The sequence below is a fragment of the Pelodiscus sinensis genome, chromosome 1 (assembly GCF_052426305.1).
Source record: "Pelodiscus sinensis isolate ZL-2025 chromosome 1, ASM5242630v1, whole genome shotgun sequence".
Lineage (NCBI taxonomy): Eukaryota > Metazoa > Chordata > Testudines > Trionychidae > Pelodiscus > Pelodiscus sinensis.
This window is the reverse complement of record NC_143052.1, coordinates 152,675,420-152,702,081: the sequence shown is the minus strand read 5'-3', so window position 1 is coordinate 152,702,081 and position 26,662 is coordinate 152,675,420. Positions and strand designations below refer to the sequence as shown.

Here is a 26,662-nt window from a genome sequence, read left to right as displayed (position 1 = left end):
CCCCCCACACACACACACACAACGCCCTAAGTAAGCATGCTCTGGCCATCCGGGGGAAGGCTGGGGCTGATTTCCCCAATTACTTGAGGGGCCATGGGGGTGCATTCACACCCTTGCAGTCCACATTTACAGAGAAAAGCACACACAGACCCACACAGAAATTTTTGCATATGGGCCTGATCTTTCTCCCTTTGCCTACCTCACTCCTGTCATCAGGCCTGCCAACTGGGGTGGGGAGAGTGGGAAGGGAGCAGTTGCCCAGTTATCCAGTGATTCAAAAGGGCCTTGGGCTCCTGGCCACCACCACTGCCACTACCATAGTATCGGTGGCAGCTGGAACCCGGCCCTTTAAATTGCCTGTCCCAGCCCCAAGGCCCCCCCTCCTGTAGGAGCACAGAGTCCCCCCCCCCACACACACACACACACGCACCTTGCCCAAGGGCCTGGTAAATCTATCAGCCCCCCTACCAGTCACTCAGGTCAAGCCCTCCACCACTGGGCTATCCCTCCTACCCTCACTGCTCCTGAACTATTTCTCCCTGCTTCACCTCCACCCACATGACCAGCACCTCCCATCCATCTCCCAGCTGCTGCTCATTCTTTCCTCTCTCTGATTGTGGCCTGTGAACTTTTAGAAGGAAAACCAGGAACAAAGTGATCCGAAAGTAGGGAGTAACTGACCCAGGACTCATCATCGCCACTGTAAACTCTCTCTGTGTTAGATCATGGGCAGTATGAGTTGTTTTGTTGAGCCATTAGCAAGTGCTGCAATATCCAATGGGAAAATCGACCCCAGTCTGAATGTTCTGTTAGGCTTATCATGTAGCATGGCAGGTCATATTCTAATGTCCTTTAGGAGTTGGGTTGCCACTTTTCAATTATATTACTAGAGTTTGGAATGTAGCAAACAATCTTGTGGTCACCGCTGCTGATTTCATCTGTGCAAGCCCAGAATAAAACCTGGCATTGATCTGGCAGACAGGTATGTGGGATGAAATTGCTGCTTTACTAACTTGGGAGTGCAGAGGAAGGGAAAGCATTCTGGGCTAAATTCAGCCCTTGTATAGTCATGGGAGATAAACAAAGGCTGACCAAGTGGCCCTGACTCTGCTCTTGCTTTCACATGATTTAGCCTAGTCTAGCTCCATAGAGTTACCTCTGTATGGGATCAGAATCAGACACATTACCTTTGCTTCTGTTCACTTATGAATATAGGTGTGATGTATGGATAGAGGCTAGAGGGGGATCAGTCACCCCAAATCTAAGGCCAGGAAGGGCATGGGATTGGGCATTGTAGAGGAAGGGCCCCAACTGTGCAGGGACAAGTGCACCATGTGACATGGTGAGCACTTCCAAATTCTGTAGGGGTCGAGAGCCCACAGACCAGAGTGGGGAGCCAGGCCCAGCCCCACAGGGCATGAGCCACCACTGCAGGGTGAGTGCAGAATGGGCTTGCTTTCTAACGCACTCTCCAGTCCCACAGGATAGAGAAAGCGAGGGCTTGATTCCCCCACCACTACCTGAGAGCACAGTAATTATTACATTTTGCTCATTTTCCCTCAAATAATATGTTAACCAGCTGCCCATGCTTATGGACAACACTCATTTCAAGAAACCCAGCCTCTGATGCTATCTCTTTACAAATGATATGCTAATATTCATGACCAGGGCTCGACAAACCACTGAATCTACTCGCCCATGGCAAGTAGATTTCAGCAGTCACTCCGTGCGCCCCATTCACCAGCGCTTCGTGCATGCGCAGTGCTGGTCTGGTGCATGCGCAGTGCGGGACTGGCGAGTAGCTCTCGCCAGGGTTTGTCAAGCCCTGTTCATGACCATAAAGCAGTTTCCTCTATATAAAATACTAGCAGATTTACTCAGCACTGCCTGGTAGTGCCAAAACAGAGCACTACTCCAAATTTTTGTGCTTTATCTCTTTTCTGGAAGGTTTCTTGAGAAGCAATCCTATTCCAGGGACATCCTATTTTTCTGGCTCATCTCGGTCCTGTCTCTTTCAATGTTCGCTCAGTTATGTCATTTTTGAGGACTGTACTTTCTTTGGTGATTCTCTTTCTTTTCTGTATGGTTTTATGAGAAGCAATCCTATTCCAGGCAGATGCTATTTTCCTGGCATAACCAAATCCCTTACCTTGCTTTAAGTTATAAGAGGAAACTGTATGCTGAATTGAGTGGTCCTAGCTCTTAGGCTATGTCTACACAGCAGTTTATTTTGGAATAACTGATGTTATTTTGAAATAACATAATGTCTATACTGCAGAGCTTTTTTTTCTCGAAAAAAAGGACATTTTTCCAAAAAAAACTTCACTTACGTCCACACTGCAGTTGAGTTCTTTTGAAAAAAAAATCAAAAGAACAGAGGGTTTTTTCCAACAGTGGTAAACCTCCTTCTACATGGAAGAAGCCTTTTTCCTTAAGAGCTCTTTCAGAAATAGGCATGTGTGGATGGGGAAGAGGGAGTTCTTTCGGAAGAAGAGGAAGGAGGAAAAAGCACAGGTGCCCTGGTGGCCACTCTGTCCATAGTAATCACAGCTTACTATGCGAGAGTGTCCATTCAGTGTGGATGCTATCTTTCGAAAAAGCGGATTGCTTTTTCAGTGCACTTTGGCAGTGTGGATGCTCTCTTTTGGAAGAAGTTTTTTCAGAAGATCTCTTCCAGAAAAGCTTCTTCTGAAAGAAGCCTGAAGTCTAGACATAGCCATTATTTCAACATCATGTCGAAATAACTGCTTGCAGTGTAGATGCAGATAATGTCGAGCTGGAGGACTTCTTACTCCAACTCCTGTATTCATCATTGTACGAGGAGTAAGGGAAGTCGGGGGGAAGAGTGCTCTTTCTCAGACTTCCTGCTGTGTAGACAGCGCCAAAAGCCAAAATAAGTTATTTTGACTTAAGCTATGCAATTGACGTAGCTCAAGTTGCATAGCTTATTTTGGCTTTAGCCCTGCTGTGTAGACGTGCCCTTACTGTTTAGAAGGAGTTTGTGACAAACAGACAAACTCTGTATAGTAGATGATTAGTAGTTTGCTTGGTAGGCACAGAACTAGTTTTAAGGACCAAATATTCAAAAAGAGGTGGGTTTTTTTCTATCTAGGCGTAAGATCAGCACATGCATAACTTCTGTGAATACTTACCTGATCTTGTCCTGTAATTCTGGGCAGGAATTGAACTTCTCATCCAGGGCTCTGTGTCTGGATCACCACAATTCTGAAATCCACCAAAGCCGCCATATGAGCCACAAAGAGGGTGGATTAGATCCAGTCTAGTCTAAAGGTTGTTATGCCACACTCATCACTGTAGTGGCTTCTAGAAGCGCTTTAAGCAAAATATAACTAATATCTGCCATGTGGTGGTGTTTTGGCACCCTTTAGCTAGAGGGAAAATTGTTCACTGTGGGGTGTTTTGGGTTGATTTAAAAAAATACAAGAGAAAGGGAGAAAGGTGTTGCTCTCTATGTTGGAGAAGACAGAGTCAAAGAAATGTACCTTACACTTAGAGCAGGAAGTGGTGAGGTTTGTGATGGCTCTTTATTCTTGGGCAAGTTCATTCCACAGTCTCAGACTAGACCCTGAAAATTTTTTGTCTCCTGCATCAGCAGGCTCTACTTTTATCATATAGGTTCCATCGTGCCAGATGGAAAATGCTATAAATCATGGTCTTCATCTCAGAGCAATAATTGATCTTTTAGAGGCCCTAGAACCAGGCCATTGAGGGCCTTGAAGACAAAAACCAAGAGTTAGAACTTGATGCAGTGTTTTACGAGAAGCCAGTGCACAAAGCAGAGGATGAGTCTGATGCGCTTGAAGTATCCCATGTGGCTGAGTCAATGTGCTGGAGCAATCTGTATTAGCTGGATTTTCCTATGTGCTGAAGACTTCATGCCCAGGTATATCACATTGCTGGAATCCAGACCATGAAGAAGTAGAAAATGTCTACCAAACTTGAAGTGAATGGGACAAGAGAGTCTTGACTTATTGCACTCTGAAATAAAGAGAGTCATCACAGAGATGTCTTCTAATTGTTTTTTACCATTTTTGTTGGGCGGTGAGGGAAACAACACCCGAGAGATAAAGCCAACATTAATGGACTCTCCTAGAAGTTGCGAGAAGACTCACAAGGCTTTGACGGAACAAGGGACATACTCCACCTATGTACCCTCCCCCCCCCCCCCGACTCTGACTTTATACCCTTCATGGGTGGCACTCCCAAGACCACTTATTCTCTGCTGCTTTAAAAACTTACACACCTGAATCTGGGACAATGCCGGTTACGTATACTATACATCTCACAAACGGTGTAAACTGATGCTTGTAACTTCTCATGATCAAAGCTTGACAGAGCTACAATGCCTTCCTTTTTAACTTGTATCTTGTAAACTTCATCTGAAACATGAGTTTTCATAAATTTTTTTCTTTCTGGGGATTGTTTGTGAGCTTGTCCTATTTACTCTGCAAGTTCCTTAGAGCAGAGATGTAGGCTATCCGTGTTCTCTGATCTGCGGTGCTGGTTATCCTTAGCTATGCATTGTTCTTTAGAGAACCCAAATAAATCAAGACCCTGCCACAAAGAGCTCACAAGACCAAATAGCACAAGACAAACCCTCTGAATTTCAGCATCTCAGCGTCCTGCGGATTTCTGGTAGGCTTTGCAAACTGCCCTGAGAGGCTTTGGGCTCTTTGCTAATGGGGGTCCAGTCTTTTGCCACCGCATTCTGCCTCTCTCTCCCCCTCTGTCTCCCTGTAGGTTGGAGTTGCTTGCACATTGTGAGACCTGTGGAGAGAAGTTTCATTAGTACTGGAGCCTTGCTGTGTTTTCTGCTGTGATTTTTGGCTGAAGGCGGTGACATTTTGCCTAAATGGCACCAAATTCAGTGGCTCTGCTGCAGAAGGCCTTGTACGGGTAGCCAGGGGTCCATCATTGTATTTCCTACCTGTGCCCTGGAGCTGGAATTACAGTGCTTACTCTCTACACACCGTTCCATGGAACCAGGCAGCAGGAGGTAGGGGAGCCACAGAGGTCATCTGACTTACAGCCAGGGAGCGAGGAGACCCTGAGGTGGACACTGGGTGAGAATGATCCCTGGACAACAGTGATGCAGCCATGGCAAAGGGACCAGCGCTGCAGAACCCCTCTCCCTTTCTGAGCCAGGCCAGCTGGAAATTGTAGCAGTATCCAGATCCAGGAAGAGTGGAGCAGGACCTCTGGAGAATATGGCAAGAAACAGAGGCAGGGATAGGACAGGGACCCTGGGAATCATAAGGATCCTCTGGAGATATTCATGAATGAAGTTACACCTGGGTGTATTTTTGGTCCTGGTCCATCATAGAAAAAGTCATGGACCAAAATCTCCTTAGTGAGTATTCCTTGCAGTGATTATTTCCTCACACTGTCTTTCTTTACTCTGTTCTCTCAGCCACTAAGCTCTTCTCCCTGGCTCCACAGGCCTTGTTTGGTTCCTCCACTGCTGGTCTGTTCCAGTTGGTCTCAGTATTCGTACATTTCCACCACCACCCCTTGTCTCAGCTAAATGTTTGTCTCACTGGCTTCAAGCCTCTGCTGCTGATTCTGTCACCATGCTAGGCTGTGAGAAATCCCTGTTCTCATTTATACTGTTCCCTGGCAGACACTTACAAACAACATCTTGTCCCCTCACACTAAGTCACATAGATTTAGCATGCTGAGGAAACACTCCTATGACTCCAGTGAGACCGCTGGATCAGACCATTGCTTCCCAAACCACGGCTTTTATTTTCTCTCATGCAGCAAGAAGACCTGAACCCAATTCTTGGATCCAAAGCCTGCCCCCACCCGCAGTCTCTGGGGAGAGCTGGAACCTGAACCAGGATCTGGATTGGCATTTCAGAGCTCTGCCTCCTGCCCAACAATCCCCTATAATGGGTCAAACCCAAACCCGGGATCCAGATACTGGGGTATTTGAAATCTGGATCAGAATTTAGCAGCTTGGTCCTATTTCTAGTATTTAGTACAGATACATCAGCCAGTGAAAGCTCAGGGAGACCTGGGAGCCTCTTCTAACATACACAAACAGGTAAAACAGTTGGGAATGGGCTGCTGTCCCCATGAACCTGTGCTAAGTACTGGCCAGAGAATTGTTGTGCTTCTTTAGTTGAAGAAAGTGCTTTAGTTGAAGGTGCTTTGTTGACAGCACCCACCACCCTGCCCTGTTGTTATCACGGTTTCAGTTACAGATGGGCCTGAACCAACACCTTGGAACCCAGCACCTTTTAGTCTTTGGGGTAAAGTCCAGGTTGGGATTCAAATGTTTTGGCTCAGGCCTTTCTCTTATCAGTGACAGATCCTGGTTGGGAACATCCTGATGGAACTGGGAGAACTGGCACTAAAGGACAAGGACTGTCTGGCTCTGACAAAACCCATGGGGAGAGGAGGTTATCAGTATTGTAACTCCCATGATGCTTTCGCCCTCTCTCATCTGCTGCTGACCAAAGAGATCACTGTATATCAACTGATCTCACAATCAGGATGTAGAGTAGGAAGGGGGAATGGAACAGCGCCCATCCTCTTCTCACCCTCCCCCCGGGCTTAGGGGGTCCAGCTGCTCCCCATTGCTGTCTGGTGAAGTGAGGACTCACCAGGCAGGGAAATCGAAAGACAGCAGCAGGAAGAGCCAGTATTTGGCTGGGTAATCCGAGGACTACCAGCATTTTCTGCCAGTGGGTAGAATGGGAACCAAGGCAGATGGGGTAGAAGAAATGCCAGCTGGGAGTCTCCCATTCACCTTTTTTTCTTATCCAGCTGACTCTCCAAACTCTACTGTGAAGAGGGGAATAGCGACAGAGCCCTGACTACCTTCCCTGCCCTGAAGGGGAGCGGGGATGACAGAGAGTAAAGCAATACTCTGCAACCTAGAGACTCGGCTGAAATGTTCTGATCTAAAATACAAGCATAGTCATGGAAGGTGTCACATTTCACCTTTTAGTATTCTGCCCCTGGCTGATGGCCTACTTGGCCATTGAGGTGAAGTAAGAACATAAGAACGGCCATACTGCATCAGACCAAAGGTTCATTTAGCCCAGTATCCTGACTTGTGAATATGGCCTATGCCAGGTGCCACAGAGGGAATGAACAGAACAAGTAATCATCAAGTGATTCCTCCTGTGACACTCATTCCCAGCTTCTGGCAAACAGAGGCTAGGAACACCATCCCTGCCCATCCTGGCTAATAGTCATTGATGGACCTATCCTCCATGAATTTATCTAGCTCTTTTTTGAACCCTGTTACAGTCTTGGCATTTGCAATATCCTCTGGCAAGGAGTTCCACAGGTTAACTGTGCATTGTGTGAAGAAATATTTCCTTTTTGTTTGTTTTAAATCTGATGCCTATTAATTTCATTTGGTGCCCCCTAGTTCTTGTGTTAGAGAAGCTTTTGGGCTGAGAATACTTGATGTATATAGTGCTTTGGCTACTTCCTGCCCAGGCATGTCTCCTAAACCAGGAGTGCAAGGGAGTCTAGAATAGATCTCTACACTGGCTGGGAACATCTTGTACAGTGCAGATGTTCTCTGGGGTGGTAAATCTACTACCCTTGAGCAAGAAAGAATCAGACTCATGCCCTCCCAAAGTCTTTGCCTGGATTAAACAGTCATGGAAGGAAGTGTTGACAACACAAGTTCATACGCACCTATAAGTGACTGTGAGAAATGGCGGCATAACCTAGTTTGCACCTCTGACTTGATTTCTGCAGAATGTTTATGATAAAATCTAAAAGGCTGTTCGTTTTCACTGCAATGATAAAACGTGTCAGAACAGGAGAGAATTTCCCCTCCAGACTAAGAAAATAGCGTGTGAACAGAGGTGCAGGTAGTTTTGCATGGCTACATAATTCCTGGTGCATTCTAGAAAATGCCATGAGACAAACCCACAGAAAGTAACAGACCAAACTCAATCTCTTTGTTATGGAAAGGTGCTGTCACAAGCATGACTGCTGCTATGACAAGGCAGAGCGGGAAGGCTGCAACCCCAAGATGCTGAGATATGAATGGACTTGTGAACGCAACACCGTGGTGTGCAGTAAGGAAATGACTCCACTTTCCTTTTGTGCTTTAGATGATTTATTCCATTCCCTGTACATTAGGAGCACAGACTGGCATGAGCACTTTATGTACCATAAGTTTAACACGGTATATGGTGAGCTGGATTTTAAACTACCGTATATACTTGATCATAAGCCCATTCGTTCAAAAGCCACCCCCAAGTTAAAAAATATGTAAAAATCACAATGACCCATTCATAAGCTGACTCTATATTGGTGGTTTGCAAACTTCCAGTCCCCTCAGCATAAGCTGCTGACACCTCGGGATGTTTTGTGTAGCATCTACAGGTACAGAACTTTTCAGCTCCCATTGGCTGCTGTTTGCTCCTATTGGGTTGCTACTTCCTGCCACTCCTATTGACCCGTAACGGCGAACAGCAGTTACTGGGAATTTAGGGGCTCTTTGCCTGCAGACACTCCATGTATATAAAATGTCCTGGTGCGCCAATAATTTGCCCTGCTGGGCTGGGAACTAAGTTTGCTGACCCCCGCAAGTTAAAAAAAAATTGGTAAAATTGGTAATAAGCTGATCCCTGCTCTTTACTGCATCATTTTTTACCAGGCTTATGCTCGCGTATATAGGGTAGTTGTTCAGACAACTTCTGTTTAAATTCATTTTGTTTGGGGTGGGCGCTGCAAATGGAGCAGGAGCATTTAAAAATATTTTCTAAAACCATGGTTCTCTCTCCATGGCCTCAGCTCCTCCCAAACTCCTTTAATCCCGTTGCTGCAGATCTTTAACTATGGAGGGACTCTGTTGATGTAGCAGGTCAAATTCAACCCAAATATGTGGGGGTAGGCTGAGGGAGTACTACATTCAGGTAAAAATACCTGTGGCTTGTCTCTACTATGATTTTACTTGGCGTTAGTTTACTTGATGTAAAAACACACCCACTTTTGAGGTGAAAGAACTGCCGTGGCGTAGCTATGAGGCACAGAAGTAAGTACACTAAACACATAGGTGAATGTTGTGTGAGAATGCCCTGATTCATGGTTGCTACAGTCATATGAGCAAACATGAGTTAAATAGAACTGAGCTAACTCTATGGTAAGCCATAGTAATGCCCAGACAGCTTCCCCTAGCCATTTTCGAATGCAGCAGCCAGCAGCTGCTGGCCTCTTATAACCCCAGGGGAGATTTGTGGGGGAAATACTGCATGCTTTCTCCTTATGGCAAATCAACTGCCCTAACCTAGAGCATAGCAGTCCTTACTGGTACAGGGAGGTGTTATGACTGACTCAATACAAATGGGAGGGAATAATGATTTAATGCCAGGAAATGCTATAGAAGTTTATTCGAACAATGGAAAGGGAAATTAAAAAAGTGGAGCTGTTTGCATTGTGCCATACTTGGGCTGTGTGGGTAAATACCTCACTTGTCAGCAGCTGATTCATACATACAAATATTTACAGTGGAATGAAATGGAAACTCCTTTTGCTGTGGGATTTATTTCTCCCCCTCCCTCCTTTTGCTGCTACCGTGCAATTTTGTTTGCTGAACGAAAAAAGGAGATACTGTACCATTTTCTTCTGAACAAACGCATTTCAGAATGTGCTTTTCTCTGTCATCTCCCTGTCTGCATGTAAGAATTGTATTCAGTAAACATTCAAAATCTATGAGGTATTGCAAGCTGTGAAACAGGCGCCAGGCTAAAACGCCACACGAACTGCTCTAAGGATAGTAAACTGAAGGTCCTGGGCATGCTCCAGAGACTAGAACTCAAGAGGCAGAGGGCAAGGCAAAAACAGAAAAATGGGGCTCCCTCAATCACCACAGCTGAAGGTGCGGCATTCTGTTCTGCCCGTGCAAACCCATCAACAGCAAAGGGGATGTCCTGGGGCTACAGAAAGTCTAATTTGGCCTGCAGATCCTTTATGACTAGTTATGGTGTGTGAGAAGGAAGTAATTCAGCTTGACTCTCCGATGCATGTTGAATTTCCTGGGCTGAGAACTAAGAAAAACACCTTCATTTGTGTGAACTGAGCCAGCTTCCAGAATAGAAGCAAAGTTTAATATACGCAGCTTTTTTTGGAAGAGGTGGAAGAAGAGGAGAAACAGCATAAGGGATGTCTATAATAAGTACAAAGTGAAAGACTGGTTAAAAAAAAGATGTAGGTGCAAATTTTCAAAAAGGCCACTGAATTTGGGTGAAAACAGAGGCCCTCCACCCTTTTGAGCACTTTGGAAAATGTGCTTAACATGCATTCAGTGAGTATCACACGGCAGGCATCGTTTTCTGGCCACTGGCCATTTGCCACTAGCTATTGCTATCTGATGTGCATGGTTGTATTTGAACTGTTCATCCTCTGTTGTAACTTTCTTTTTCAGATAGGCTGACAGACCGATGCCAAAAAATGGTGTGCCAATGTGACCGAGAAGCAGCCAGATGTTGGGGCATAGCCCCTTATAACCCCCACTACGTCCTCTGGCCAGATTTCTTGTGTGGACAGACTAACCCCATGTGCCAGATGACTTAGATATTGAGGGGCAAGACTTATCTTCTGGGGACATTTTTCTATTTTCTAAGATACCACAATAAAATTGTTCATCTTTGATCAAGACTGATGAGGGGGCTAGAGAATTTCTGCCAGAATGCTGGTGGCCAGGAGAGAAAAAGGAGTGGTTAGGCACCTCCTTGGTCTTTAGAAGTAAGGCTCAGGGCCTGCCCCCAACCCAGCTTCTTTAGTTGAAGAGGGCCAAAGGCATCTAATAGCACACCACAGCAATACTGAACACTGCAGTTGCGGAGAGAAAGGAAACATGTTGGCAGTAGCCACTGGCACGCTGTCCTTTCACGTTGCCTTATACTGAGCCCCCATACATTGTGGAAAGCATGGGAATGCTCTGTTTGGTTGTCATTAATACCCACTGATGGCTACACTGTCCATCAAAGACTCAAAATGGCTGACGTCGGAAGTGCAGAAGCCATCTTTAAGTCCAGGGGCTCCTGGAGATGGATAGATAGGAGTCCCTCATTTCCTCTATCACAAGAGGCCATCTGCATAAAGATGTGGTGGTTACTTCTCTTTAAAAAGGAATCCGGACTCCAGACAGGAACCCTGGTCAGGGCAAGAATTGAACATTTGTCACATTTTTGTGTCTCTGAAAGTACTGGCCCATAGTGTCGTCTTTTTCTCATCTTCACACAGCTAGGAACACCTCTGAGAAGAACTTCAGAGTTGAGAGGAGAGCACATTTGCCTTTTGGGTACTCATCAAATCCTGGACTCACCAGAGTGTATAGGGTCCACTGCTCCACATTTTAGATCCTGATCTGTATCTGTCCTGGACGATCTTGGCTTATCCCACTTTCGCAGCAGTATATGATTGCCTTCAGAAATATTAAACCATGACACTAAGAATGTAGACAGCATTATTCATGTTAAAGAAACCATGTAAAGTTTTTCATTCTGCTCTTAGTTGTGTTCTTTATTTTTGGGTCTCTACCTCACACATTTGAGTCTTAGCATGAGAAAATGGACATGACTTAACTTACTCGCATCAGCCAGTGTAAAGTTGGGCAGAACTGCAGTGTGGTGGGTGGTCTGGCCGTGATGGTTTTGGCAGAGTGGGATAGCTTGAGTACTACGGATGTGAAGGACATGTCAACAGGATAGTTGACTAGTCGCTTCCACCCCTCTTGCTGCCTCTGTCAGAAAGAGGCAGCAAGGAAGGGGAGAAGAAGGGGGTACTTCAAAGCAGTAGCACCTCATGGAGCAGCTGACCTCGGGCTCCATGCAGCTTTGAAATGCTGCATAGAATCCAGGATTAGCTAGGGACTCCCCAGCTGGCCCCAGGCTCTGTGTGGCACTGCCACTTTGAAATGCCGCAGGGAGACTGCGTCAGGCTCCTCATGGCATTTCAAAGCGGCAGCGCCATGTGGAGCTCTGGATCAGCTGGGGACTCTCCTGCTGACCCCAGGTTCCGTGCAGCACTGCTACTTTGAAACGCCGCTATAGGAAACAGTCGCTTCCCATTCTGTATGTGTGAAACTGATTGTTCCTTCCTCAGTGGAGTACTTTGCATTTGTCCTTCTTAAACTTCATCCCATTTACTTCAGGCCATTTCTCTAGTTTGTCCAAATCATTTTGAATTATGACCCTATCCTCAATCCCTCTCAGCTTGGTATCATCTGCAAACTTAATAAGTGTATTCTCTATGCCAATATCCAAATCGTTGATGAAGATACTGAACAGAACCAGTCCCAAAACAGACCCCTGTGAAATCTCACTTATGTCCTTCCAGCAAGCTTCTGAACCGTTAATAACTACTCTCTGAGAACGGTTATCCAGCAAGTTATGCACCCACCTTATAGTAGCCCATGTCCTATACTATACTAGCCCATGTAGTATGTCCATGCTTTTGAAAATCCCAAACAGATCCCCTACTGTTCTCCAGGGAGCTTGACCTCAGAGAACCTTATTATATGAGATTTCCTGAAGCCTCTGAAAAGCCTTTGTCTGAATTACACCCAGGCCTCGCTGAAGATTCAAGCTCTATCTGGAATTTTTCTGGAGTACTGTAAGAATGTTAATGTTGCCTTTAATTATTTTATTTTGTTTGAGTCAAGAAAACCTCTTTGTATTCTGCCTAATAAGTCTTCTGGTAAAATCAACCTTCTAGAGTACTTCAATTCTTTTGGCCAGGGTATTGGTAAAACGGCTCTTCCGCTACCTCCACATTCCTTCATTTCAAGAGTTCACCATGACAACAAATCAGCAGAACCAGGCAAATTATACTGTCAGGTTCTGATAGGTCAGAGGATTGGAAGGAATGCATGCAGAACAAATAGTATGAGTTTTATAGGGTAACGGTTAATGGGACTGAGTGTTTCGCTCATCCATCAGTCGGTGTTGCAATAGGTGTCAGATTTTATGCAAGAGTTTTGTAGCTGACAATGCTAGGCTCTACCTTATAAAACAAAAACAATGCCAGAAAAAGATTGAGGGTGAGGCATAAGAAATGCATCTATTCTTCCCAGATATCCAGTTAACTAATCTAATAATAAAGTTAACCTCTTACAAAAGGCTGCTTTGGTCAATGCCAGTGGTTCTCAACCAGGGGCCTGGTAGCAGGTTTCAGGCAGTCTACCAGGCAGGGCAGCATTAGACTCTCTGGGGTCCAAGACAAAAAGCCAAAGCCCCACTGCTGGGGGCTGAAGCCTGTGGCCCTGAGCTGAAGCCTGAGCCAATGTAGCTTTGTGGGGGGGCCCTGTGGCATGGGACTGTGTGCAATTGCCCTGCTTGCTAGCCCCTCATACGAGCCCTGGCTTTTACATGCAGAAAACACAGTTGTTGTGACACAGGTGGGCCATGGAGTTTTTATAGCATAAGGGGGTGGGAGGCCTCAAAAAGAACAAGGCTGAGAACTCCTGGAAGTTGTACGAGGAAGTTGACCAACCTGCTGTGTATGTAAATACAACTGTAAAGAGCCAGCATGTACTGAAAGCAGGAATGTGTACAGAGGTAAACATTTTTATTGTAGCTATAGACTGCACACACGGATCGCGCCGACAGCTGCCCTTGAGGCTTATAGAATGTGACGTGACATTCGTACAAGAAGCTGTTGAAAGTCTTCTGGGGTCTTCTGTAACCACGCAGCTCAAGCTATGCTGTGCAGGAAGGAAGAGAAAGAGCAAGTGAGTGCTGCTGCTCTACTGCAACACAACCAAACGAACTACAACCACTAACCCAGCAACACTCAGACCTCAATGGCTCAGGAGCCAAACTGGCCATCGATTTTACGTAAGAGGCGCAGTAGTGTGAATTCATTGTTTCATTTGCTATTTTTCTGTATTATTCTCAAAGCAAAACCACAGACCCAGTGTTCTTATTTTATCAGCTACAACACGATAAAAGCATCCTGCTCTGTTAATAACTTAGATCGGTTAATAATTAAATCACACAGTGTTGTCATATCATGTGCTGCCCAGAGCCTCAGGAGACATGTAAAAGAGGTGTTCACGTGCCTCAGTCTGAGTATCACTGTACTAAACTGCCATAGGCAGAGAGCCGGCAGCCTCCGCGGACCCCTGGGCAAGGGGTGGGGGGGCTGGCTCTGCACTCCTGGAAGGGGTGGGACCTCCGTCAGCAGGGGCAGGGCCAGGGCAGCCAGCCCTCCGTGCCATTCAGAGCACACTGCTCCTTGCCTCAGCCCTCAGAGCGGTTCGGAGTGTGAGGCGTGGCGCTCTGGCAGCCATTTAAAGGGTCTGGGGCAATCGCCTCTTTGAATCATTGGGCCCTGGGGCAGTTGCCCTTTTGCCCCCGAACTCCGCCTGGGGGCCTGGTCAGAGGCATCCTAGAAGCAAATGCATCAGTGAATCCTACCCATTTGTTTGGTTTGGAAAGCAAAGTAAAGGGGCTACCAGTTGGAGAGACATTCCTAGAATGAGTCGGAGGACTTAGCTTTCAGAGGCAGTAATTAATACTCAGTGGAGTGGGATGAAACAGAGCAGTGCCCTGACTGGCCATTGGGTGGCAGCACTGCTTCAGGGGAAGTGGTAGGGTGGGGGTATGAGCATACAGCCCAGATTTCTGAAGTGCTAAGCACCTGGGGCAGAATTTTGAAAGCGCTCACCTCCCATTTAGCCATCTACATAAGATTTTCAAAGGCACTCAGTTCCCATGATGACAGTTACGGGCAGCTAAGCTCTTCTGAAAAAAATCTGGCCACATCTTTTGTGACCTAAATGGGAGTGAACAGTTTTGAAAGTTTGGCCCTCTTGTATCTCCATGAGCTTATGCAGCCAGTGTGAGAAAGTCCATCTAAGGCCTTCAATGGTGAGATTAAGAAGAGTGGTCCAGATGGACGGGGAAGCGTTCAAAGAGAGAATTTCTGAATAGTCTGTGTCTGTTTAATATGAACCTTTGTGTGGGAGGTTGAGGTCAAGGTAACCCTTCCAAGTGTTTTGTAGGTGACTGATGTGCTATGGCCACCCATGCTGTTACCTCTGGTGCGGGGAAAGGGCTGTCTGAAAAACAGACACAGACTTAACAGCTGGTTTTGTCCCTGGATTTCATCAACACTGTCCAGCGATCCTGTTCCTTGCATGATCAGAGCCCTGCCCAGTCAGTGACAGCTAAATAGCGACATATGCTAGATTAGAAAGGTACTTTGGGCACATGCACCACGTTGTGTGTGTTTAGGGGGAGCTCATATGTGTATAACAACTGATCTGAGAATTCACTGTCTCCTCCATACCTTGAAGAGGCGCTTGCTTTAAGCACAGGAGACACTTCCTCAACCGAGGGGTTAAAACTATAATCAGAACCACCAAGCCTCCTATACCAGCTGCCACAACCCCAATGATTGTTCCAATGGATTCTTCGATGCCAAACAACCCTAAGGAAAAAGACACAGTAACACAAGCCATATTACAGGGGGATATATGCCATGTCAGGTACTACACTGGAGACCTTTTGAGACGTTTACTGGTTTCTAAAATATCCCACAGAAGTTGTTGCCTACTGTGATACAGATTATACTGGTTTCTTGATAGGCAAGAAACTGCAGCAGATCACTTTGATCCTACCCATTTGTTAAAAGCATTTTCCGTTAAAAGCATTTCCGGAAAATCATGCCAGTGTAGACGTAGCCTATGGGCATTGGAGACAGTGTATTGCACTGTACTTCATACTGATTTGTTTCAGTGCAAGGCTGTAGGGCTGTGTTATGCAATTGTGTTATACTGGCAGTGAATTATAATTCAGGCTGCATTTATGAGGCTCTCCCCTGTATTCTTCATGTGCATGGGATATGAGCAAACAGTTGTACCTTGCAATATTCTGAATATGGAACTTTTCCACAATGCTACAAAGGAGACAACACCAAAGAGAGGTAAGCTTGGAGGTCATTTGTTTCTCACTGGGACATGGGGGCATTCACCTCTAGTTGTCTGTTAGAGACGTGACAATTCCATATTCTTTGGGATCATTGCGTCCTGCGGTCATGGATCAAAATTCACTGGAACTGAGTGTTGCCTAGGGAACATAGAAGGTCTCTGATCTGGGGAGGGCGGTAGAATGGAAAAACCGCAAGAGGAAGCATGCCTTTGGGAAGAAGGAAGTAAATGGGAGAATAAGTCAAGTATCAGCCGGGGAGGGCGGGGGAGGAGGGACCTGCCATTGTGTAATGGTCATAGTTGTGCACATTTTACCTTCACATCCAAAAGGCAATCGTTTCCCCAACAAAACTACCCGACTGATGTACAATCGGACCTAGATCAGGTATTCCTTACATACCATGCACTAGAAAATGTGGACAAGTTGGTTAACTGTGATGGGTACAGGACAGTTTCTGAGGTCCTTACTCAATTTGTAATAAGTCCTCAATTTGGAGAACACCTGCTGACTTCAAATGGCACACTCCTCTAGTTTGGTCAAGAGGTGGACTAGTCCTCTTAGTAAGTCTTCTCCATCTCTAAAGCTTTGATTTATTTAGCATAATCAGTTTGAGGAGGCCCAATATTTGTGGTAAATAATATCTCCTGGTGGTTAGATTTCTCTCATTCCCTGGACCCTTTAATTTAACCGTACTGCATTCCAGTACGTAAAAGATGCATTCTAGTGCCTCCGGCTGATGGATCGGCCATGAAGCACACCTTGTGGGCATGACGTTTATTAATGATGCTATCAAAACAATGTGAGATTTCACCAGACAATGGCCATCTTTTGAGAAGCGTATCCCAATGTCACCGTTACTTAACCAATTAACATCAGTTGCAGGCTTCCTCTGCCATCTACTAGTGCACAAACCAACTCGGAGAGGGGGATGGGTGTGGGAGGGAGAGAATTGAAATGAAGATAAACTGTTACCCAGTGCCCTCCTGATCCTGAGCTTTGTGCCACTTCCTGTCACCACTTTCCCACTGGACCATGTCACCTGGCAGAAATAGATGCCATGATCCCTGGCTGTCACATTGAGGATAGTCAGGGAGGCATCTCCCTGGGTTAGGTTCCCATTTAAGAACGCCCTGGAGTAGTTTGTCAAAAGAGTCACATTGTTCTCCAGTAGGTCCCACTGCCCCTTTTCATCCTCTTTGTACCACTTCACTGTCAGCTTGTTCAGAGATGGACCCCAGGGACTGTGAAACTGGCAGTTCAGGACCACGGTTTCGCCTTCTTTGGCTTTCTCCTTGGCTGGGGTCTGAGACACAAATGGAAGCCCTGGCTCGTGGGTGGTCACCACTGGGGGCAGCACCACTTTGTAGGCTGTTGCAGGAGAGCTGAAGGGGACGGTTGCATTCTCCTTCACTGCATCTTCAGCGCCGATGTAGGCAGCTGCATAGAAAGAGAGAAAGGTGAATGGTATTGAAGTTAAGGGAAAATTACTGTCTGGATGTTTCCTAACAGTGACCACTGAAGAGCACTGAGTGGAGTCTGAAGGCAGCAACTACCGTTATGAGATTGGCCCTTTCCCAGGTCATAGTCCTCATTTTTGGACTAGTCCTTTCCTGATCCTCATTGCTTCCTTCCCAATGACCCTCAAGAGATGGATTGTTATGTTCACAGCCTATATTCCCTTGCTGCTTCTCACTCGTCCCACCCCAGCAAACCCTGGAACAACAGCTTCTGACCTTACGTATTTTTTAGGGGAAGGTGTATCCTGCAGGGTGAGTGAAAGGCAGAGGTTGTTTGGATGACTGCAGTGAGCTTGGCTGGCTGGTTTTTCAGGTGACCAAATAATCTCAGCACATACTTACGAAGGCCAAGGGTTTTTTGAACATGGGTGCCTAGTGTCAGGCTCTTCAGTCCATATTTAGGTACCTAACTGGGGGACTTGATTTTCAAAAGTATCAAAGCCAGTAGGATCTGCTAGATACTTAGGACAGCTGAAAATGTGCCTAGGACCTCTGTGTTTAGGAAACCATTTTTTAAAAATCTTGGCCCCAAACTTTTGGCAGGGCTGGGAGTGTTTGCAAACTCATAAACCCTCCAACCCAAGTCTCTGCTTAAATGAATTTAAGGGTGAATATGAATATTTCCCATAGCGCTAGTATTTTCCTCTTTTAAATATACTCCCTGGCAACTTGCAACCTGAGAGATCCTTATTTTTATCCCCACTGCCCTCAATTCCAAGAGCTCCAGGCAGAATAGAGCTTCGGAAGTGGTGTTAGATTAGGAGCAGACACCCAGTTGTGTCCAAGCCACCAAAGGGAAGCTCCCACACAGTGGTGAAAGAGAGAGAAAATGATGGAAAGCAAATTGAGGAAAAATTTTACACAAGGGAGGAGATGGAATGAGGCCAGGAAAAAAGCAAAGAGAGAGCAACAAAGCTAAAAAGACAGCAAGTTTTGGAGGGGAAATTGGGAAGAGGGGACAATATGATAGAAAGAGAGGAGAGGAGGTAGAGGAGAGACTAGAGAGAAATTAAAAGGCAGGGAAGAAGAGAACTTAACTAGCCAAAAGAGGCCAAGAATGAAGGTTACATAAGTAGATCCTTTATGGGTCATAGCGTGAAGGACAAATATTGGACTTGATTTGGTGTTTGCTCAATGGAATGGTGATTGGTAATCAGCCCATTCACTGTATCTCTTCTTCAGCACATGAAGGTTGGAAGCCGATAGTATACAAATGTCCTATAATGTATTGACAGCTGGTATCTTGATAGACAGAGGAGTATGCAAGGCCACTGCCAATAGACTTTTATCTGTTTATTAACAAGTCTATTGACAGTACCCAGATTGATGTTCAAAACCAGAGGGACAGGCAGCAGTATCCTGCTACTATATATATATATATATATATATATATAAATAGCAGAGATGCTATGCAGAGATTTCAAACCACATTTCAAACCTCCGGTGCTACTAATGATAGTATCAAAGAGCCATGAGCTCTGGTACAGCTGAATGCTCATCATTTCTGGAACCAAACCTCAGCTCACAAAACAGAAGGAATCTTTTCTCTCTCAAATGCCTAACTAGAATAACTGGATGGGGTACTAAGCACTAACATTAAACAGCAATAGAAGGTTTAGAACTAATTTTTAAAATTAATAGTTCCTGTTTTCCCAATAACCACCTAGATGGAATACAAGACATGACGTAAAGAGGGGTTGATTTTCCATTCCATTGCTGTTGCCATTTACAGAGTCAAGAGAGTACCAAATGCTGACATTTTTCTTGGGTAATGTTTAAGCCTCTTGCTGCCTTCACTGTACACAGTTGAACATAATGACCCAAAGTACCCGGCAGTGGAGAATCAAATAATGATTCTCCAGGTTATGCATGATCAACACACACATACACACATTCTCTCTCTCTTTCTCTCTCTCACACACACACAAACTTTTGTAATTATGTGATGCTATATGCTTAGCTTAAGAGAAGAGGAAGCTACATTCCAAATGTGGTGTTCCTAGCTCTTACAACTTAGGATTTCTTGAACAAACTCATAGACAGACACACAGACAGATGCCCAAATCTATTGGATATAGATGCAAGTAGGTAGATAGATAGTTAGATAATGTTTTGTGTCATGGTAGTGATGAGGCAGCCCAGTCATAGGGCCTCATTATGCTAAGAGCTGTGCAAACAGGACAAAAAGATGGTCTGTGCCCTGCCCCCAGAAGCTTACAACCTGCATATAAGACAAAAGGCAACCGATGGATACAAAGATGGAGAGAGTACAAAGTAGTTGTTTGTAAAAGAGCCTAACTGCTACCAGGCCGGTGTTAAACATTTATACAGCACTTACATTCTGAAATGCTTTAGAGACAACAGACAAAGCAATTGCCTGTGAGCTGGCTGCCAACAGACTAGAGAACAGTACAATCGCAGCACAGCAGACCCGTGGCTTTTGTGTTCCTTGTGATATAGAGGAGGCAGGACTCAGCTGTAATGAATTTAAAAGGGATTTTTTTATTGAGGCAATGACAAATATACAATAGCTGTGATTCTTTCAGGCTCAGTAGCTCCCAGTTTGGTTAATACAGCCTGTACTGCCTCATGCCACCTCACAGGATGGCTGCTGTGTTGCACCCCAGAAGCACCTGCAATTCTTTGGGGAGTGAGTAATCACTGTACATGTAATCTATAAAGCTCTTTAGAATGAAAGGCATTTCAGTTAGTAACAATATTCCTTACTTCCTATTCCTACCAGTGACAGTGCTCTGTCACACAGCTACCACATTTCATGCCAGAGCTCCATGTCAGTGCTGAGTTAACAAGCCTTAAAATATGGCCACAAAGCACTTTGAAATGAGACACATTTCAATGAGAAAGACAGTCTCCTTCACTTCCTGTCCAAAACTGAGTACCTTTGCCAGACCTGAGGAAGAGCTCTGTATAAGAAGGAAAGCTTGTCTCTCTCATCAACAGAAGTTGGTCCAGTAAAAATGTTATCTCATCAGAACATGAGAGTGGCCATAGTGGGTCAGACTAAAAGTCCATCTAGCCCGTATTCTGTCTTCTGACAGGTGCCATTTATGGGGTCCAGGGTGACAGTCATCCCCCTCTCAAGTTTGAACCTCTTGACTTCATATTTGAAGTCTGCTCTAAAGCCCATGTCCTGACTCCAGAGGCAGTTCTTAAGCTGCTTGCAGCTTTGCCTTTGAGGCAGGGAGTCTGTTATAAAAAGAGGGAGGCAGGTGACTAAGAATAACAGAAGGCTGGACATTCAAGTCATTGAAGAATCGTTAGATCATCATGAAAACATTGCCCAGTACTCTACTTAAAAGATAGGGAGAAAAAAGAGTAGGAATGAGTGTTGTGCTGCAGGGATCTGTATTTGGACCACTGCTGTTAAACTTCTCATAAATGTTCTTGAAGAAAAGGAAAACAGTGACTCATCCAAAGCTGATCTCAAAGAGTTACAAAGGTAGCTCACAAAACTGGGTGATTGGGCAAGATAAGGGCAGATGGAAGTCAGTGTTGATAAGTGCAAAGTAAAGCACATGGGAAAAGATAATCCTAACTATAGATACAAAAATGATGGGGTTGAAATTAGCTGTTACCACTCAAGAAATAGATCTTGGAATCCTTGTGGATAGTTCCTTGAAAAAATCTGTTCAATGTGCAGTAGCAGTCTAAAAAACTAAAAAGCCAACAGAATATTGGGAATCACTAGGAAAGGAATAGATAATAAGACAAAATACCATATTGCCTCTGCATAAAGTCATTGTATGCCCACATCTTGAATACTGTATGAAGATCTGGTCACCCGATCTAAAAAAAAGATATACTGGATTTGGAAAAGGCACGGAAAGGGCAACAGAAATGATTAGAACAGCTTCCATATGAGGAGAGATTAACAAGACTGGGACTTTTCAGCTTGAAATAAATGACCATAAGGTGAGGGGATATGCTAGAGGTCTAGGAAATCATAAATGGTATAGAAAAAGGAAATGTTATTCATTCCTTCACTCACATAACACAAGAAGATGACCCAATTACATTTATAGGCAGCAAATTTAAAACAAAGAAAATAGGTGACAGGGGATGGACCATGATGGTTGCTTCTTCCTTTTATTCCTTCTGAAGCACCTGGCATTGGTCACTGTTGGAAGACAGGATACAGGGCTTTGGGGACACAATCCCTGCTCATCCTGGCTAATAGCCATTGATGGACCTATCCTCCCTGAATTTATGTAGTTCTTTTTTGAACCCTGTTAAAGTCCTGGTCTTCACAACATCCTCTGGCAAGGAGTTCCACAGGTTGACCGTGTGTTGCATGAAGAAAAACTTCCTTTTGCTTGTTTTAAACTTGCTTGTTTCATGTGGAAACCCCTAGTTCTTGTGTTATGGGAAGGACTAAATAATACTTTCTTATTCTCTTTCTCCACACCAGACATAGTTTTATAGATTTCTAACATATCCCCCCCTTCATCGCCTCTTTTCCTAGCTGAAAAGTCTCAGTCTTATTAATCTTTCATCATATGGTAGTTGTTCCATACAATGGTGGGGTGACTGCCCCGCACTGGCTGGAAGGGATTAATGCAGGCTGGAGGGAACCTGTACAGAACCCTGTCCAATGAGGGAGGGGCTTTTACAAGCCAATTAGGATGTGGCTTGCTGGGGCTGCCCTGTATATAAGGAACTGCCCAGTAGAGAGAGTCAGTTAGTTCCTGACCAAAGAAGGTGCAGGACTGTGGCGGTGTAGCAAGGGGCGCAGTTGCCTGTGGGCACCATGCTAGAGGGGCAATAATTTAGCTGCTGGGCCACCTGCCTGAAGACAAGCCGCTGAGGCAGGGCCGGGCGGTGGAAGCGGGTACTTCAAAGTCCTGCCCGGGAGCCCAGCACCCCTGGCTTGGGAGTCGCTGCCAGCACTGATGCACAGTTTGGTGCAGTTTTGCCTTTGTCCCCACCCAGGGCACATAAACACCCTCACTACGCCACTGCAGGACTGGTTCCCTGAGAAGCGCCTTCAGGAGAGCAGTGCTGGGCAGGCTCACAGGAGCTAGAGAGGGAGGCTCCAGCCTGATACCAGCCAGGCTGCAGGCCTTGCTACTAAGGCCAGGAGGGTGCAAAGGGCCACAGGGGAATTGGCCTATGGAACAGAAGGCAGTAAGGGGAGTGCAGGAGGGCAGGACAAGGCTGCCACCAGAGGGTCCCTGAGTCGGAACCCAGAGTAATAGACGGGCCTGGGTCCACCCCCGCCCCCGTGCACCACACCTTGCCACTACGGCTTGGCCTATATAATCTGTGGCTTGCCCCTGTGACAGAGGGGCTGAGCTTGGAGGACATATCAGCCACAGAGGCAATAGAGACTCAGGATGGCTGATAAACCCCCAGAAGGGGGATGAGAGATTACTGTTGTGGGCATTGCCGGAGGGCAGTGCCCCAAAAAGGACACCGCGGTCTGGGAGCAACATGGATCCCAGACAGGGGAGACACCAGCCCGAAGGAGGCACCCTGTGGACTAAAGGACTAATTCCCCTGAGCTGCCAGCAAGAGGCACCGCAATGGTGAGCCTGCCCCATGACATATGTCTCTAATCATTTTTGTTGCCCATTTCTGAACCTTTTCTAATTCCTATATATCTTTTTGACATGAAATGACCACATCTGCACACAGTATTCCAGATGTGGGCGTACCGTGGATTTATAAAGGGACAATAAGATACTGCATTCTGTTTTATTTTGTATCCCTTTCTTAATGATTTCTAACATTGTTTGCTTTTTTAATTGCTGATGCCCAGTGAATGGATAGTTTCATAAAACTATCCACAATGACTCCGAGATCTCTTTCTTGAGTGTTAACAGCTAATTTAGACCCCCTTAATTTGATATATATAGTTGGGATGATGTTTTCCAGTGTGCATTACTTTGCATTTATCAACATTGAATTTCATCTGCCATTTTGTTGCCCAGTCACTCCATTTTTTCATCCATTTTGTCTCCCTAATGAACATTAATAAGAGTAAACTTAAAAAACAACAAATGGTCTGGTAACACTTTATAGACTAACAAAAGATGTAGATGGTATCATGAGTTTTTGTGGGCACAGCCCACTTCTTCAGATGACCAGAGTACCATCTACATCTTTTGTTAGTCTATAAAGTGCTACCAGACCATTTGTTGTTTTTTAAGTTTATCCTGTACGGACTAACTCGGCTACCCCCTGAAGCTTTTAATAAGAGTGGTGAGCACCTCTGCATCCCACTTTCAGAAAAAGTTAGAATTGTTTTGTTATTAAACAACATTTTCTTCCTATCTATTGGGAGTATCCTATTCTTAGGTCAATTCTACACTTAAACTGATGCAGCTGCACCACCTTAGCATGTTAATGAACACACTCTGGCTACGTCTACACTGGCCCCATAAAACGGAATAGTCATGCAAAGCAGGTAAGTCAGAATAGGGAAATCCGCGGGGGATTTAAATATCCCCCGTGGATTTAAATAAACATGTCCACCACTTTTTTTCCGGCTTGGGGAAAAGCCGGAAAAAAGCGTTTAGACTGGCGCGATCCTCCGGAATAAAGCCCTTTTCCGGAGGATCTCTTATTCCTACTTGCACAAGAAAGCTCTGATGGCCATTTTAACCATAGGGTTTTCTTGCGCAAGAAATTCATGTTGCCTGGCTACGCTGGCCTCTTGCACAAGAACAGTTGCGCAAAAGGGCTTATTCCTGAGTGGGAGCATCAGAGTTCTGGCACAAGAAGTCCTGATTTCATACATTAGAATGTCAGTTTACTTGCGCAAGAACATGCAGCCAGTGTAGACAGGCAGCAAGTTTTTGCACAAGAGCGGCCACTTTTGCCCAAGATCGCGCCAATGTAGACACAGCCCATGAGTTTAATTTCCTCCTTGATCTAACTGACCTTGTCATCTGTTGTGCTGGTGAGACTGTCTCTTTGTCTCAATATGCATAACTGAGATTGCAATTCATCCCTAAGAATCAGAACCTAGCGGAGTGGTCTGTGTCTTTTAGAGCCAGCTGTATTTTGGGTCTTCACTCTGAAGGTCACAGCACAGACTTTTTTTTTTCCATGTTGCAAAACTGGGAAGTGACTAGTTCCCTGATATTTAAATAGACAATGCCCTTATGCTGGCATCCAGGGATATTTCTTGCCAAATGCCTTGTTGACTCTGCCTCTGCACTCTTTTTATTCCATTTTCTTCATCAGTGTAGAGATGCATATCTCCACCTGGCATTTGGAAGTCAGGTCTGATTCCCTGTGTGTGTGTGTGTGTTGTGTGTTGTTTTTTGTTTTGTTTTGTTTTGTTTTGTTATGACACTTAAAATGAGGCTAACTAATGCACTGGGAAATATAGTGAAGGGGACACTTTCTTCGGCCCGGAGGAACGGATTAGGGACTCGGGGTAATTTTAATAAAAAACTGAGATTTTCATATCTTGGGTTGGGTTCTAAAGAGCATACAAGCCAGGTTAAAGGAGGTGAGTAGCTCAAAGATGGAATAAAGCTTACTTTTGTTCTTCCCCAAACGAGAGGCTACTGATACATGGCTGGTCCATGGAGTAAATCAAAGCAGCAGCACAAACAACCTCAAGAAACCAAAACGGTAGCTGGAGTTTGGTATAGGGCATAGGTCTCCTGGTAATACCCCCATTTCTTTGGCCACACCCACTAAGTGGACATTTGGGAGGGGAATGGCAAAAATTCATGATATCAGGTCTCCACCATGGAAGAATTCCCCTACACTGCAGCAACCAATTATGCTAGCTTCACAGGTGGGGTCTGCTAGCAGTCCAGTGCAATATGGCCACATAACATCACAGGATCTGTTCCCTAAATTCTATAATTAAGTGATACATGACTGTATAGACCGCTATTTAATTTATAAGAATTTTTGCCTGCGGTTGGCTTTGGAAGATTAATATTTATAGCTACCTCAAGAACACAATGTGTAGCTAATATGTTGTAAAACCAAACTAGACATAAAGCTTTCACTAATGAAGGTACATAGTCAGCCTTCTCAATAACTAAAGGAAAACATATTTTCTCTTAAAAGACAAATTTCAACTTTGGGATGAAATGCAAATAAACCTGCCTATGAGCTAAATAGAAAGGGATCTATAAACAAGAAAATGTTTTTCAATGCAAAATCTAGGATTGAATATTACTCACAAAGTTCTTTCTACATCCTGAGATGATCTTATTGGAGAATGGCTTAAAAAAAAAGCCTCACAAACCAAATTACAGAAATAATCCAAACACCTCCAAAGTAAGGAAGATATTTAAATAGTCAGAACTTACCCATCCACAAGGAGAACAGGCAAAAAGGTACTGCGTAAACACAGAATTTCCCAGCTTGCTGTTTCATAGTTGCTGAAGTGTATAGTTACTTTGTCCTTCCCTGTCCCTCAGTTTGTATGGACAAAAACATCTCTCTCTCTCTCTCTGTTGTTGCAACAGGATTTTGCATTCTACTCAATGAAAGTCACACTTTCTAAAGTTACTACAGCTTCAAGTTCACAGCATGATACCTGAATGACTGCCACATTTTAACTCGTTATAGTGGCTTCCCTGCCATCAGAATGCAGAGAGGACAACAACTATTCTCTTTGGGTACATCTACACAGCAACGTGCATTTCTAAATAACTTAGTCCGTGCCTACACAGAAGGCAGTTATTTCGAAATAAGGTCGAAATACTGTCAAGCTGGAGAACTTCTTACTCTGACTCCTGTAACCCTTATTGCATGAAGAGTAAGGGAAGTCAGAGGAAGAGTGCTCTATTTTGAAATAAGTGCTGTGTAGATGCTCGCAATTTCGAAATAAGCTATTTTGAAATAAGCGACACAAGTTACGTAGCTCAATTTGCGTAGCTTATTTTGAGTTAAGCCCTGCTGTGTAGATGCACCCTTTATTGCTTCGGACTTGTATATAGCAGCACCAGAACCTGGAGCTGATGACTGGCTATTCAACAGAAGGGTCCCTTTCTATGAAGCCCCATATGGAAGTGAAAAAGAACCATAGGCTGGATTTTCTCAGTGGCTGGGCCTTAGTTCCTATCGATTCCATTGGGAGTTGTGGATAGTCAGTGCTTCTGAAAATCTGGCCATATGTGCTATGTGTGGGATGAAAATATCTCCCCCCCCCCCCCCACAAGTATTTTTTTGAGGGTAGTAGAAATCCTGATTAACCAAATGTTGGTTAATGCCAACCCA

At 44.9% G+C, this 26,662-nt stretch overlaps 2 protein-coding genes across 3 annotated transcripts in view; one reads left to right on the top strand and one right to left on the bottom strand.

The window, feature by feature from the left end:
* LOC102450450 (phospholipase A2-like) overlaps positions 1–12,510 on the top strand; it is a 29,302-nt gene extending 16,792 nt beyond the window's left edge. For both annotated transcript variants that reach the window (XM_006112232.5, XM_014577954.4), the window contains exons 3-4: positions 7,963–8,069; positions 10,421–12,510. In XM_006112232.5, the coding sequence (XP_006112294.3) occupies positions 7,963–8,069; positions 10,421–10,569 (256 nt within the window). In that variant the 3' untranslated portion in view covers positions 10,570–12,510. The remainder of the gene's footprint in view (positions 1–7,962; positions 8,070–10,420) is intronic.
* A 16-nt stretch (positions 12,511–12,526) lies between these two features.
* LOC102459989 (uncharacterized) lies at positions 12,527–25,877 on the bottom strand. The gene is made up of 4 exons (XM_025189092.3): positions 25,750–25,877; positions 16,905–17,369; positions 15,292–15,432; positions 12,527–13,702 (listed from the first exon to the last, which is right to left on the bottom strand). Exons 1-4 carry the CDS (start codon positions 25,814–25,816, stop codon positions 13,698–13,700), a joined length of 678 nt encoding a protein of 225 aa, XP_025044877.3. The 5' UTR covers positions 25,817–25,877; the 3' UTR covers positions 12,527–13,697.
* Positions 25,878–26,662: the final 785 nt, after the last annotated feature.